The following is a 16926-nucleotide window of genomic DNA, read 5'->3' on the forward strand; positions in this document are numbered from 1 at the left end:
GCTGTGCCAAAATTCATGAATACCTCCACGGATGTCCTGAGGAGGGCAACAATATGCTTTTAATGCAGCCGATCTGACGAAAATTTAAAAGGAGAAGAGGAAGAACGGAAATGATGCGTAATGCAATGTCAGACATATGATGGTGAAAGAAAAATTGATCAGGTTGGTGATATAAAAGTGAAACTTGACTTGATTGATTTGTTTCGTACGAACTCGAGAAGTGAAAGTTATCAGACCCTATTTTGATTCTTAAGGCAGACTCGTTGGTTTTGTGAGGATTTCATTTTTTTTAAATAACCGGTCTACACTCCACACCAGTTGGTGGCGGTAATGCGCCATTGTGCTGTTTGCCAACAGCCATTAAACAATAAAAAGAAGAAGAAGGAACCGACGCTGCTCTGTCCCGTTGTGTCTGAGAGGAGGTGACTGCTGCTGCTCAAGAAATCTCAGAGGTTAGGACAGGATCGTCCGGTATGAGGAGATCAGTCAGCACAGACTGCTGGATATCAGCTGGAAATCTGAGATAAAGTCTCACATTACAGGTATGTAAAACTGGTGATGGTCTCAGTGAACGAACACAGGAATAACATATAGCACCATATAGGACTGATCAGAGCTCAGTTTTGGCTAACAGACTAACAAGGACTTCTTCTCTATCTTTAAACAGCAAACCTTTAGTATTAACATCCAGGAGACAGAAGCCGGTTCTGTGTATTTTGGTCCGAGAGTGACAAACCTGGCAGGTTTTCACCGGACGGCGTGTCCGTGCCGTCGGGTTTTGTGTTTTGTGTTTACGTCTTTTTGCGGTTACCTGCCCTTTAATCGTTTGCTGTTTTAGCCGACTGACGGTTGAAATTGTTTTGTGAGCTTTAAGTCGAGATTCCGGCTTTTCTGGCAAAAAATACTTTTACATTTAAAAACTGATCAAATTAAATCAGGATTTAATGAATCGATAACTCATTATTCATATTAAAATCGTTTTTTTAAACCCACCCTCACACAGAATAGCTGTAAAAGAAGAGCACTGTCCTGCAAAGTAACAGTGTGTAGAAATGAATACAGTTTCATATGAATACAGCTAATGTAGTTATAAAGCTATAAGGCATCTGGTATAAGAAGAAAAAATGATAAAAACATAAAAATGTTTTTCAATGATTGTTGTTATTATTTTTTAATAAGGATAGAAGATGTTTATACATTTATATTACTATGTTTTATTATTGTTTCTGTGAGGTGCAGCAGGCCATGTGGTGGTTGTGACAGTGTAGAATATATATATACTGGAAGTGCTGGGTATACAAGTCTGGCCTAAGTCTTCGGTCAGAAAGACTTCAGCAGTCCAGGAGTTTAGTTCACCGTCTTTAATGAAGCTTCACAGAAGAACTGGTTACAGCAGGGCTTGCCATGATAAATCCAACTGTGATACAGCCAGATATGCACTTATAATTGTGGCAGATGCAGTATAGGTGACTATAAGCATGGTTGTCTGGAAACAGAAACAGGTAATACTATAATTAGCAGGGTCAAAGATAACTAAGCAACAATCAGAACACATCATCAACTCAGACACAGCAATATTTTACAATGTCCACTAGGGGTCGCCGTAAGACCAGAAGTTGGCTAAATAGCACATATCTTCCCAGTTGCAAATGTTAATAACAATTTAGCATCTTTTTACTGTCTTGATGCATACTAAATCATCCAGGTATTAAAATCCCCAAAAGATTGTGGTCATCTGGACGTAGTGTTCTCAGTGGTAGAAATGTTTCATCACTCATCAAGTGACTTCTTCAGTCTCAGCTGACTGCAGGTTTCCCCAACCTTATAAACAGTACATTTGCACAAGGACTTGAAACGAGCCCACAGAATGAACAATGGGCTGTGAGGTCAGTTTAATGATCAAGACGATCATTAATATGCAAGTTGTCATGACCACTGCTCAAAGACCATTGATCAATGGTCATTGATCCATTCACATACAATTTACAGAGAGCTGCACTCACAGCATTGTAAGATGGTGAAAGATGGACCATTAGGCCCCCTCCTCAATTGAGAGATTGTCTTTCCCTTTTCACAGGTACTCCTCCTTGGGGAGTCAAGGAGGTCTGTGATCAATGTCTATTGATTTGTGGCCACATATATGTATATGTGTGTGTGTGTGTGTGTGTGTGTGTGTGTGTGTGTGTGTGTTTATGCATATGTGTATGCTGGGTTTTGTTTTGTTTTTTTCATTTGCCTCTTTTATGGGCCCCCCAGCTGTCTGTGGGTCCCTGGGCATGTACACAGAATGCCCACTGAAGTAACTTTGCCATAAGATTTATTAAAAAATTGGGATTTAGATTGATCTACTTAGAAACATGGGCTGTGAGGTCAATTTCTTTTTTCATTAATATGCAAATTTGATCAAAGACCATTGATCAATGGCCATGAGTACCAATAATGGCTGCACTCACAGCACTGTAAGATGGTGAAAGATTTACCTATAGGCCCCCTCCTCGATTCAGAGATTGTCTTTTCCTTTTCATGTAAATTACCTCTTCAAGGAGTCTTTGATCAGTGGTTATTGATCAATGGTCATTACAATCTGCATATTAAATCAAGGAACTGACCTCACTGCTCGCCGTTCATTCACTGGTTTCAGTCATTGTGCAGATGTACTGGTTATAAGGTTGGTAAACCTGCAGTCAGCCTTTTGAGTGCTCCAGGAGAGTAGAAAAGCGTTATTTAAGTATCAGTCCATTTACCATTTAGCACTCACACGGTGTTCCTGAAACACTTTCAGTTTTACTAACAAATGTGAGCAACATGCTCTCAGTGTACAGCGCTGCTAGATTCTATTTGCTCACAAGTGTATTTTCCTGCTATCACATTAGTAACAATTTTCTTGTGTCCCACTGTTCCTCAAGACTTCCTAAGACAATATGAAGTGTGAGGAAGAGGAAGGTCTGGATGATTCGCAGGACTTCAGCCAGGGGAGGAATTCCAGTCTGGACCAGGAGGACCCAGAGCCTCCACAGATTAAAGAGGAACAGGATGAACTCTGCATTAATCATGAGGGAGAACAACTTGTAGTGAAGCAGGAGGCCGAAGGCATCATTGTCTGGACTGGGGAAGAGCGGCGCAAACTGCTGGATACCATCTGGAAACCGGAAATAAACCCAGAGAGCACAGGTATGTAAAAACACTCTCTCTACACACACACACACACACACACACACACACACACACACACACACACACACACACACACACACACACACACACACACACACACACACGGAACACCTGATTGTTCTGTAAATAGTTTTAAATGTTTATTTAAAAAACCGTCTTGGCTGCATTTTTAGGTAAACAGCTGCAAAAACTTTGTTGTTTGCATAACTCAGTTACTTTTTTGAAGAAGTAACTATAACTAGAAAAATTTGCATTTCCTGCGAAAATGCAGTGTGGATGCTTTAAAGCTGAAGCTGTATGCAAAAACTAGCTGAAAAAGCTGAAAAGTTGCAGAAATTGTAAAAACTTTGCAGAAGCAAAGGAACTTTGCTAAAATGTAATAACTTAGCAGAACTGCAATATCTTAGAGGAAACATAATACTTGGCAGAAATACAATAGCATAGCAGAACTTAGCAGAAATATTGTAACTTACCAGAAACATGACAACTTCTCAAAAAATACAAGAATTTAGGAGAAATAGTATAAGATAACAGAAAGAATATATTTAGCCAAAAATACTTAAACATTACAGAAACACTATGATTTAGAAAAATAGTACAACATAGCAGAAATACTGTGTTTTACCAGAGACACTGTCATGAACTATGAATATTGTAATTTTAAATTAATACTATGTTTTAGCACAAATACTATAATTTGGCAGAAATACTATCATTTGGCAGAAATACTATGATTCAGCACAAATACTCTGGTTTAGCACAAATATTATAAGATAGCAGAAATACAATTATATAGCAGAAATGCTATATTTAGAAAGAAAAATATAATATAGTAGAAATAGTATGATTTAGCAGAAATACTACAATATAGCATAATAACAATGATTTAGAACAAATACTATGATTGAGCAGAATAGTTATAACTTAAGTGAAAATACTGGAAAACTAAAGTGACAAGCTGAGAAAAAAACAGAATATGCTTAAGCTGTCTCAAAACTAATTATTGTTCAACTGTGGGGAAAAAAAGAAATACAAATAAATAAATACAGAAATGTAAAGAGAGAGACACACACACAGGGTCTATGCCAGTCAAACAATGAGATGCTGCCCTAAAGAGGGTCTTTCTCTCTCTCTCTCTCTGTCTCTCTGTCTCTCTCTGCCTCTGTCTCTCTCACACACACACACAGGGAGAGAAGCAAGTTTCTAGGTCAGTCAAGCAGCCTGGGAGCTGATAAATTTGAATCCACCAATCAGAGAGGCTGTGTACTTTTCCCGCCAAAACAGGTGCACACACGCAGCACAGAGACAGGATTTTTGTAGTCTATTTCTCATAGTGAGGATTCCCCTCAAACAAATGACCATAATTTCCTAACCGTAGGGGCAAGAACGGTCATTTTTACACAGTTTTGTTCATAAGAGATGGGGGAATCGTCAAGTGTTGACAATTTATCATTAAAATATGAATTTTTTGAGATATATGACATGGATGACGGGTTGGTTTAGAAGCCACGAAGGCCCCAATATGCAAATTTGAATGCCTCAGCCCACATATATGATTGGCTGGCTGGGAAGCCGTGGAGGCCCTGATATGTAAATTTGAATGTCTCAGGCCTCACAGAGGATTGGCTGCCTGGGGACCTGGCAGTAATATATGGAAATAGTATGATTAAGCATAAATACTACATTTAGTAGAAATACTATATTTTAGCACAAATACTATAAAAAGCAGAATTACTAAAATTTAGCAGATATACTATATTAAGCACAAATCTTATAAAAAGCAGAAATAGTATGATTAAGCATAAATACTACATTTAGTAGAAATACTATGTTTTAGCACAAATACTATAAAAAGCAGAAATACTATATTAAGCAATATAAATATCCTATAAAAATCCTATAAAAAGCAAAAATACTATACTGTGATTTGGTAGAAAAACTATAATTATTCAGAAATACTATATTTGGTAGAAATACTATATTTAGCACAAATCTTATAAAATAGCAGAAATAGTATGATTTAGCACAATAGTAATATCTTATACAGAAAAATTGGAAAAGCAAAATGGACAGCTGAAAAAATGCTGAACATGCTGAGGGTCCCTCAAATATGCTTGTTAAATGAAAAAAATCGGCAAAAAAAAATATAACAGAGACACACACACAAGATCCAATTCAGTCAACCACTCTAAATATATTGAATTTGAATCTTACAATGAGATCATCCCATTAAAAGACTTTCTCTCTCTCTCTCGCTCTCTGTCACACACACACACACACACACACACACACACACACACACACACACACACACACACACACACACACACACACACACACACACAGAGGGAGAGAGAAGTAAGTTTCTAGCTCAGTCAAGCAGCCTGGGAGCTGCTGAATTTGAATCCACCAATCAGAGAGCCTGTGCACTTTTTCCCGCCAAAACAGGTGCACGCAGCACAGAGAGACACAGGATTTTTGCAGTCTATTTCTCATAATGACAACTCCCCTCAAACAAATGACCATAATTTCCTAACCGTAGGGGCTAGAACAGTCATTCTTACACCGTTTTGTTCAGAAGAGATGGGGGAATCTTAAAGTGTTGACAATTTATCATTAAAATATGAATTATTAAAGATATTTGACTTCTAATGCACCATAACTGAGTAGAGCAAAGCAAAAACTGCCTTGACTTGCCCTCAAACAACGCTTTCTAACTCTAAATCTATTTGGAGTATCAATATCATTCTTTCACCGTAAGAGACAGCAGGCTTTGGTGAACAATCATGGAAATTTTCAGGTCTCTGTGGAAATCCATTAAAAAGATATGACGAGAGAAATGTGGTTCATTTCCAGAGTTTGAAATCTGAAGAAATCTGAGCGAAGGACGAATTTCCTACCGTCAAACAAGTCTAACTCATTTCAGAACGGTAATAGGTGAGAAAATAATTCTTGAATTGTGAGCGTCAGGAGTGTCTGAAGATATACTGGGACAAGCCTTATGTCTTAACTTTGCTTCATTAAGGAGATATGACGATTCGAATATGCCTCTCATTACAGAAATCAAGCGGTGATTTTGAACAAACTCTCCATTGACTTTCTATGGAGAGTTTTGCGACTTTGTGTTGGTCTGAGGAGATTTGCCAAAATTCTATAAATCCCACAACAATGATAGTGACATTTTCGGAAAGCCAGCAAAAATACCTACGTTTTGATGTATAATTTGTGGAAGTTGAGTGAAAATTGAGCAAGTAGCAAGAAGTTGTTCGGACATGAAGAGAAGACTGCAAAACCTTCAGTGGCACACTGGAAGCCAAGTGCATAGCAACCATAACAATGCATGTATTTTGTGAAAAATCACAATTTTGCAAGTGAAAACTTTAAGAGGCATAAAAGTAAAACGGTAAAAGATTTGAAAAAGCTGATTTATACCTGAATAGCCCAATAATTTGAGAACATTTTAAAGTTTGAATGGTTGTTCTACGTGAAAATATGAGGAAGTAGTTAAGTTTCAAAAACAAGAAAATTTTAGCAGAATTGCAGAAGTTTCCCATTCATTTCAATGGGACAAATTAAGCTTAATATTTTAAAAAGTATAATAGTGAAAAATACAAAAAGACATAGCACACATTAGCAGAAATAGCAGAATATTTTAAAATTTGAACGGTGAAAATCGGCTGAAAATTGTGGAAGTAGTTAAGTGCCAAAAAGTGTACGGAAGTATCAAGAGGAACTCAATAGTGTGGATGCTTAAAGCATCCACACAATTAATTGCCCAACATTTACAGTTACAGGACTCTCTCCCAGACCACAGACTCATACTCATAATACAAGTCAGAGCTTTATAAATAAAAAAATAAAAAAAAAGAAGAAGAAATTTTTGTTTTCAAAATTGGAGTTCAGTTATTTTTACTTCCAATAGTGTTAACATACTACCAGTGTTGGGTAAGTTACTTTAAATTAGTAACTTAGTTACATTACTAGTTACTGCTATCAAAAGTAACTCAGTTACTTTCAAAGTAACTAGTTACTAGGGAAAGTAACTTTGGTTTTACTCAGAATTCTCTTGTTAGTGTGTTGCTTCCGTAACTGGATACCCAGCAAGATTGCCAGTCTTCTAGCTTGCTTACTTGTGCATTACAAGTGCATTGTGCCACCTACCAATAGAAAGGAAAAGATAATGTGCATATTTCCATGAGAGAAATCCCACGCCTGGACCGTCGTTGACCGCCGCCATGATTCTAGCCTACGTCACAACGTCACGTGCGCTTTTTACATCCAACACGAAAACTGCAGTCGTGGTGCTTTCGATTGTACTCAGAACTCGGAAATTCTGCCTTCCAAATAGGAAGATGTAGGTAACACCAGACTGCAGATGAGCTGCATACAGAGCTGGACTGGGACAAAAAATCGTCCCGGGCATTTTGACTAGAGACTGGCCCACCATTATAGGAAAAATCATAAAGCCGTTGAATGAAAACAAACACTGTTGTGACTAGGGATGGGTACCGGTGTCCGGTGCCATCATAAACGGTAGTAACCAGACCGAAAAGCAGCGCACATTTCGGTGCTTTATTTCGGTGCTTTTTTTTCCTGAGCTGTGATACACTTCTAGCCAATCATTTTACGTTTCCGAGGATAGTAGGCGGGTCCAGGTACCTACGTTCTTTTATGCAGAGCTACAGATTAAAAATGCCCAAGGCAAAAGTCTGGCTGTACTTCACAGCAAAATATGCAAACTCAGCAGCCTGCAACAAGTGCTTTAAGCTGATACTGTGATACTGTCAAAGGAGGTAACACCTCAAATCCGATGAAACACCTGGCGATGCATAGCGTTTTTTTTAAAAGCCGAGAAATGCACCGTATTTGATAGCTTGCTGCGAGACCTCACACCGAGCGCATCTACTGCGGGTGTGGTGCCTGTTATCAGACCTGGGGTTAGCAACATCCCCAAAAACACGAAGAGGAGAGTCCTGGCCCCTAGCCCTGCCAGTGTAGCAGAAATAATGAGGATGATGATGCAGCAGCAGCCGTTTTTCTCTGCTTGAGTAGCTTAATGTTGTTCGTGTGTAATTTACGTTGAGTAGGCTAACCACGTTATTACATTAATGCATGTAAGGTGAACTAGCAAACATCATCATAGCTACATGCGGCTGTCTTCTTGTTTGATGGCAGATACTCCCTTCACCCTGGCCAAAAAGGCTAAAATGACCAAAGAAAAAGAGGGAAACGGCTAAACATGAGAGGTTTTTGGATAAAGTTTGTTTTTTCCATTGTTTAAGCACTGCTTCCAGCCAAGAGTGATACCATATATGCCCCATAGCTGCAGAAAAGGCTAACATTGTTATCTTTTTACAAAAACCAGCTGAACATGAGAGGTTTTTGGACCAATTTTGTGTTCTCCATTCTTTAAGCACCGGTTTGAGCACCGTTTGAGAACCGGCACCGTTTCAAAAGTACCGATTTGGCACCGGTATCGGATAAAACCTAAACGATACCCATCCCTAGTTGTGACAGTGATGTACACTGTCTTGATGGTATATATGCATCAATCTATCAATCGTTTGTTGCAAGATTCAGATAATTATTTTTTTAAAAGCTAGATATTTTAAATGAGAATAAGAAAGAAAAGTACTATTTTGTGCCCCCCTCTCCCTGTTAATGCCCTACTTGGCCCCCCTGGCAAAACTTTGCTAGACTCGCCCCTGCACAGTTACCAGCTGTCAGCTACGTAAAAAAATGATCCTGGTGTTATTTGTCTCTCAGAAACAGTTCATAACTTCCCTTCAACTCATTCATGTCACCTAAAAGGTAAACCTGTTTCTCCATCACCTGTTCAGCTCTGATGATTCAGTAAGGACATCTCCTGGTTTCATCTTCATGTTTCCCTCTCACCAGCAGAGATGGGCAGTAATCTGATTACCTTTTTCAAGTAACGAGTAAAGTAAGGGATTACTATTGCAAAATCGGTAATTAGATTACCGTTACTTTCCCGTAGGAACGCTGCGTTACTGCGTTACTAAAACCATGATTTTTTGCGAGAATGTCTCATGACAGTGACGTAAGCAAGTGCGCCGTTAGTGACAACAGCTGTGTGCAGATCAACAATGGATCACATATCGATTGTGGGAGAGAGTATGAGCGTGCAGCGTTTAAAGCGTGGAAGTACTGACCTTATTTTGAGTTTGATTCCGTAAAAAGTGACAAAAACATTAGCGTCCATCGTGCGTGGGAAGAAAACTTCTTTTTACAGCGAAAAAACCCCCTAAACTTCCAAGCAAGCACCGAGTGCGCTATGACGTAATGGGAAACTCACAGAGAAACTCGCGGACTCTTCAACTGACCGCAGCACACCTGCACCAGGGTAAACCTCCGCCTACCCCCAGTCCTGCTTTACAGGTAAAAATAGAGCAACAGGACCGCTGAGTCTTTGACTTTATTTATTTACTGCTGTGTTTTACTTGCATCTATTTGAAAGAGTGAGTGTAAACACAAAAAATATTTTATTTTATGTTCTGGAATGTGCAGAAAATAGGTTTAAATGTTAAACTAATTTATTCAAGTCAGAGAATGTCGCATATAATTAAATTTTTGCTTGATGCATAAAGTTAAAAGATTAAAACTGATAAAACAAGTTTAAAAAAAGACTTTTCCATTTGATTACATTTTGTATGATGGATTATGCAGAAAAAGTAGAATTGGGCTGAAAGATCTATCGCTTTATCACCTCTTCAGGTTGTAAATCGTGTTTTAAAAAAGTAACTAAGTAACTAAGTAATTAATTACTTTTGAAAATAAGTAATCAGTAAAGTAATGGGATTACTTTTTGGGGGGAGTAATCAGTAATTAGTTACTGATTACTTTTTTCAAGTAACTTGACCAAAACTGCTCACCAGATAACCAAACCGACATCATGACCAGCAGCTTTTACGGCTGTGGCTCCAGCAAACATCAGCTGATACTAGAAATTAATATTAAATAAATTCTAACAACAGCTGATCAAGCTTAAACGTGCTGCTGTTGTTTAACGCGACATCCGCTTGTTTCCTCTTTCTGGCGCAAAGTGGGCGATAAACAACCAAGAGAGAAAAGCCGATAAGCTGATCATTGATCAGTTTAATGATTGAAGTAGAAACAGGAGAGGGAGAGAGAATGAGAGAAGAAGAGGCAGCTGTGCAGCAAAGACACAGAAAAACTCCAGCTTTGTGTCTTTTTCATTGTAGCTGAAGTACTGGACAAGCTGCGTTCCTTTTCACCTCAATACGAAACGCGTAATATTTTATCGGAGACGATTCCGTGTTTTTAGGGGATGGTTGGCAACTCTAATAACTAACCCTATGAACAAAATAAAGTTCAACATCAGTAACATAGCACCATCCAGCTGTATAGAAACTCCATCATGCTAGCTAGTACCCAGTACGAAAAAGTCCGCATAACAAAAATAAACTATACCTTAACTTGGTTTATATCTGACCCAGATAGACTTCAGGTCATAACTTCTTACCTGAAGTTCAGTTCACCTGACACTTGGACCGGCGGCCGCCTCGGGTCTTTGCTCCTCCTGCCTCCCCCTTCCCTCATCCACCTGCTGGCCTCCACCACTTGCTAATGTTACTGAATCAGTGGAAGCTCTGCGATAGCCACCGCAAGAAGTAACGAATAACGATCCTATCTAAATCCCAGTAACGATTAACACGTTCCTGATTTTGGCATAATAACTAGTTACCGTGCTCGTTACCACAATAATAACGTAGTTACTGTAACACGTTACTTAATAATGTGTTAGTCCCTACACTGCATACTACACAGGTCATGAACAAGATTTTTTTAATTTTCATTGTAAGTGAGCTAAAGCAGTTAATTAAAAGTAGTCTAACATAAATGTAAATGCTGTAATTTAATAAACCATGAAACTTGGATGGGTTCGATGTTGGCGTGACCACAGTGCACACATCTAATGTCGCTCACAGTGGTCCAAGGGACCACTCAGGGAGTTTGTGTGTTTGCTCAGACACATGAAAAATTAGAGGGAACATTGCCCCCCACCCACCCATGAAAGAACTGCTAGAAAATACACAACACACAGTAATAATATGTTTTACATTATAAAACAATTCTAATTCTAAGTGATGTTATACACTGCTTGCATTAAATTTTAGGATCATATTTATACTGTTAAACTCGAACAAAAGACGGTATATTAAAATTATGTTAAAGTTAGGAAGGTAAAAATAAAAATTTATGGTTACTGACAATTTTAGATTTTTCATTTTATTTTACATTAGGTGTGTTAATTCAGTTTCTGTTTTGTAATTTAATTGATGTTTGTATTTAAACATATGTACTTAAAAATAACTGAAAATTCTGTAAAATGTTAAATGAAAAACTCTGGATGTTTAAAAACTCTGCCATTTAACAAATATTGAGCTTTTCTAATAAGAGTGTCAGAACTCCAGTCATTTATATCAGTGCAAAAATTAATTGTTCAAATTTTGGAATTACACTTTTCTTTCATAAACACATTTTTCCCATTTGTCCCATCAGATCTGATTCACCAAGTTGAGCATAACAAGGAGGAGTTTCTGACAGACCAACAGATCTGTAACCAGGAGAATAACTTCAGCCTGGACCAGGAGCACCCAGATCCTCCACAGATTAAAGAGGAACAGCGCAACAGTCAGGAGGCAGAACAGTTTCTACTGAAGCAGGAAACTGATACGTTTATGGTGATTCCTTTTTATGAGCATAGTGACCTCAATAAACTAGAACCAAACAGGAACCAGCTTCTTTCTCTTAACTCTTATGAACCAAACATGCGTGATTGGAAAGAAGGTCACCATGTGGACCTGGGATCGGCTAGAAATTGGGAGCTGAAGAAAATGAGACATAACGGAAACGATAGTCACAGTAATATAATACACATCTCTCCAGTATCAGAGAGTCAGTGTAAATCTATTAAAAATAAAAATTGTGTAAAATGCAACACTTGTGGTAAAACCTTTCGCGATAAATACAGCCTCACTAGACATTTGAAAGTGCACACAGGTGAGAAACCTTATTCTTGTACCACCTGTGATAAAAGATTTAGTGAGTTGTCAAGTTTGAAGAGACACATGAAAATTCACACAGGTGAAAGGCCATATTTTTGTAGCATCTGTGGAAAAAGATTCCGGCAAACGATAAACTTGAAAACTCACATTAGATGTCACACAGGTGAGAAGCCCTATTCCTGTGGCGCTTGTGGAAAGCAATTCAGTCACATGATAAACTTGAAAACTCACATGAGAACTCACACAGGTGAGAAGCCCTATTCCTGTAGCACTTGTGGGAAAGATTTTAGTAACTTCTCAGCATTCAAAACTCACATGAGATTCCACACAGGTGAGAAGCCGCATTCTTGTGATACTTGTGGGAAAGGATTCAGACATATGATGAACTTGAAAACTCACATGAGAACTCACACAGGTGAGAAACCCTATTCTTGTAGTACCTGTGGCAAAAGATTCAGTCATAAATCAACATTGGAACGTCACATGCGAATTCACACAGGTGAGAAGCCACATTCTTGTACCATTTGTGGGAAAAGATTTTGTAACTTATCAGCATTAAAATCTCACACTAGATTTCACACAGGTGAGAAGCCACATTCTTGTGGCACCTGTGGGAAAGGATTCAGTCACATGGTAAATTTGAAAACTCATATGAGAATTCACACAGGGGAGAAACCATATTCTTGTAACACCTGTGGAAAACAATTCAGTTATAGAATGAACTTGAAAACTCACATGAGAACTCACACAGGTGAGAAGCCCTATTCCTGTAGCACTTGTGGGAAAGATTTTAGTGACTTCTCAGCATTAAAATCTCACACTAGATTCCACACAGGTGAGAAGCCACATTCTTGTGATACTTGTGGGAAAAGATTCAGTCATATGATGAACTTGAAAACTCACATGAGAACTCACACAGGTGAGAAGCCCTATTCTTGTAGTACCTGCGGCAAAAGATTTAGTCAGAAATCAACATTGGAACGTCATATGCAAATTCACACAGGTGAGAAGCCACATTCTTGTAGCACATGTGGTAAAAGATTCAGACATATGACGAACTTGAGAACTCACATGAGAACTCACACAGGTGAGAAGCCCTATTCGTGCAGTGCCTGTGGCAAAAGATTTAGTCAGAAATCAACATTGGAACGTCACATGCAAAGTCACACAGGAGAGAAACCACATTCTTGCACCACGTGTGGGAAAGGATTTAGTAACTTATCAGCATTAAAATCTCACACTAGATTCCATACAGGTGAGAAGCCACATTATTGTGGCACCTGTGGGAAAGGATTCAGTCAAATGGTGAATTTGAAAACTCATATGAGAATTCATACAGGGGAGAAACCATATTCTTGTAACGGCTGTGAGAAAAGATTTCGTTACACGACACAGTTGAAAAGACACATGAGAATTCATACTGGTTGAAAGTTTCACTCTTACAAAATGTGGGAGAGCTACTGTCACGCGTTTGTTTCTCACACAGGTGAGAAGTGAAATCACTGCAAGACCTGAGGGAAAAGACCCCATTCTTATCTATGGTATAGTTTCTGTCAAGAACACTTAAAGACAGAATTCTTTGGGGCACTTTCATGTTTATCAGATAGCATAGTGAAGACAATAGGGAGAGCATGACAAGTGAATAGAAAAATAGGCGCAGCAAAGGGAATCAGGTAGGAATCAAACATGAGTTACAGCATGCAATATTACAGCATATACTAATCTATTCAACTTGTGAGCTAAACTGTTATCCAAGAGCTTTGAGAATTGTTTATTTAAATTATTACCTCATTTCCATGATATATTGATGAATCTCTGAGTTATTTAAATCCCTGTATTTATCTGAACTCATATTTTCCAGTTGTTCTAGTGTTGTACATGTGACATCAATTGTAAATGTCTGTTGTTTACAATATTACAATTGTAATAATTATTATTTTATTATTAAAAACCAATAATTATGTCATGGTGGACTTGAAATCACTTTGTTTTGCCATGCTGAACTTCAGGGGAAATGTTATGCCTATATTGTTATTTATTGTTTAGTTCTGTTGTAAATGAGTATGGGTTATGTGTTCTTAAATGGTAAATAAAGAGATATTTAAAGGTTTTTGTGGTTATTTATTTCTTCAGAATCAGAATCATCCATCCATTTCCTTCCGCCTTTCCTTTCCAGGGTTGCGGGGGGCGCTGGAGCCTATCCCAGCTGTTATAGGGTGAGAGGCGGGGTACACCCTGGACAGATTGCCAGTCTGTCACAGGGCTAACACATAGAGACACAGCAACCATTCGCACTCACATTCACTCACAGATTCACACCTATGGGCAATTTAGATTAATCAATCAACCTATCCCCACTAACAGAATCAGATATACTTTATTAATCCCGAAGGAAATTATGGTTTACAGCAGGCAGCATGCTAGTTGGCGCATTCGCACTTACAAGGAACCTTCTGACCAAACATGCTTTAGACATACATCACATTAGGGAAGCCGGTTAGAGAGGTAGGCTGATAGGAAAGAACAACAAAATTAAACAAACATGAGGTGAGAGGAGAAAAAACTCCACCCAGACTGAGCTCCTAATGGGAGAACAGTTTGAGAGCAGAAAAAATCACCTCAGCACAAAAAAGCACATGGCTGTTATTACACCATAGAAACACATGACAAACAACACATGACAAGTAACTTCTCTGGCTCTTGATGAAGGCGGTCGCACTTTCTCCCTTCCTTTATCTTTCCTGCTTGGCTTTCTCATGTCTCTGTCTAGTCTTGTCTACTTTTCTCTCTCTACCCTGGAAGAGTCTCACAGTCTGTTCTCTAAAACCTAAAAGAGGAATTATGGATTTGATCAACTGGCCCCTGAATGCAATTGACACCCTCTTCACAACGAGAAGCCTGGGTTTGGAAGAGACCGTGTGTCCTGGAGGGACGTTCTCTGCCGGATACATGATGGATGGGTGGAAGGACTGGAGGGTTGTGTGCCTGGTGGGACTGTCGACCAAGGACATTGAAGACCTTTTTGGAACCATGATAACAGGGTTCTTGCTGATAGGCGCTGGCTTGGCCCTGGCTTATCGAAGAATAAAGAAAGCGGAAACGGCTGTTCAAATTCCCACAAGGCTGCCCGCTATGTTGATTGGAACGATGGAGTGAGCCGTGGCTTCTCAGAATGGGCTCATTAGACGCAGCCCGGATGACATCTTGGAGAAGCTTGTGGCTGCTGTGAGTACTGAGACTCTGACAACATCTGACAACATCTTGGAGAGGCTCACGGCTGTCGTGAACACTCGTGCTCTATGAGCAAACTGGATAACATCTCGGTGTAGCTGGATAACATCGTGGAGAGGCTCACGGCTCTCCATTGGGAATGGTGAGGAACCAGTGATGGACATTAGACAGACTGTAAAATTGTCATGCAGTGGTTTGCACTAAAGAAAGAACACCACCATTATTTCATGCGGCTACCATATCGGCGCCTGCTGCGGTCTCAAGGCTGGAGCTGAACATAACAAACAATTTGTCCCCTGATAACAAACTGTGTTTAGACTCTTCGTTCCAAACGCCCTCGTACGCTTATCTCCAAGGCCGAGTCGGACGGTGGGTCTGGGCCCAGCGCTGGATGAATAGCTGCAGGGCAGCATGGCTGTGTCTGCATCGGCTTCTCACCCCTTACCCACCCCTGTTGCTTTTCACATGCTTCATGATGTTGTGATCTGGACATTTATGTGCTCTTTGTGCAGAGGAGGTTTTTTTTTCTGTTCTCATGCTGTCCTCCCATAGGAGCACCCAAGTCCCCTCCTCGACTTGCCCATTGTATTGTACATTTCAGTGTTTTTCCATAATACTACCGGTCTCCGACCTGTCTCCCCATGTGATGTCTGTGTTGTGTATGTAAGGTCGGGGTGGGGGGATGGGGGATGGGGGATGGGGAGGATTTCTTGACTGGTGGAAATTCCTAAAACGAAGTCTTCACTTATCCCTTTGAATCAGTGGATAACTGACACTTTAACTTATATTTTATTGTTATTATTTTATTGTTAGGCGGTTGTGGGCAAAAGACCTGCAACTGACAAATAAAGGCTATCTCATCATCTCATCATTATTGTTGCTTGTTTGTCGTATTTATTATTCTTATCGTACCTTTCATATTTCTGGAAGTAAACTTCTTTTTACATCAAAAAAACCCCCCTTAAATTCTGAGCAAGCACCGAGCACGATGCCACGGGAATGTGAAATCCACAGAGAAACCCCTGGATCCCCCCACTGACATGACCGCTGCAGCACCGGGCAAACCTCCACCAACCCCACTCCTGCTAAACTGGTGACAACCGAATTAAGAGCGACAGGACTCAGTGCCACTGAGTCTTTGGTTTTATTTATTTTCTGCTGTGTTTTAATTGCATGTATTTGAAAGAGTGAGTGTAAACATACAAAAAAAAATATTTTATATGCTGGAATATGCAGAAAAAAGGTCAAAAACCAAATTTCTACAAGACAAAGATTGTTGCATATAATTTAATTTTTGCTTAATGCATAAAGTTAAAAGATTAAAACTAACAAAACAAGTTTTAAAAAGAGACTTTTTCATTTGATTACATTTTATATGATAGATTATACAGAAAAAGTAGAATTGGACATCACTAAGTTTTTGCAAAGGTCTATTGATTTATTACCTATTCGGGTTTTGTATCGTGTTTTC

At 39.1% G+C, this 16926-nt stretch overlaps 1 protein-coding gene across 1 annotated transcript; it reads left to right on the forward strand.

Annotated features, from left to right (window-relative positions):
- The first annotated feature begins 354 nt into the window (after window positions 1-354).
- On the forward strand, window positions 355-16091 carry LOC308383503 (uncharacterized protein). The gene is made up of 3 exons (XM_080861516.1): window positions 355-542; window positions 2907-3171; window positions 11719-16091. The coding sequence occupies exons 2-3, from the start codon at window positions 2922-2924 to the stop codon at window positions 13650-13652; spliced, it is 2184 nt and encodes a 727-aa protein (XP_080717642.1). The 5' UTR covers window positions 355-542; window positions 2907-2921; the 3' UTR covers window positions 13653-16091.
- The last annotated feature ends 835 nt before the right edge of the window (window positions 16092-16926 follow it).

This window comes from Rhamphochromis sp. 'chilingali' (assembly GCF_963969265.1).
Source record: "Rhamphochromis sp. 'chilingali' genome assembly, chromosome: 16".
NCBI classification, from domain to species: Eukaryota; Metazoa; Chordata; class Actinopteri; order Cichliformes; family Cichlidae; genus Rhamphochromis; species Rhamphochromis sp. 'chilingali'.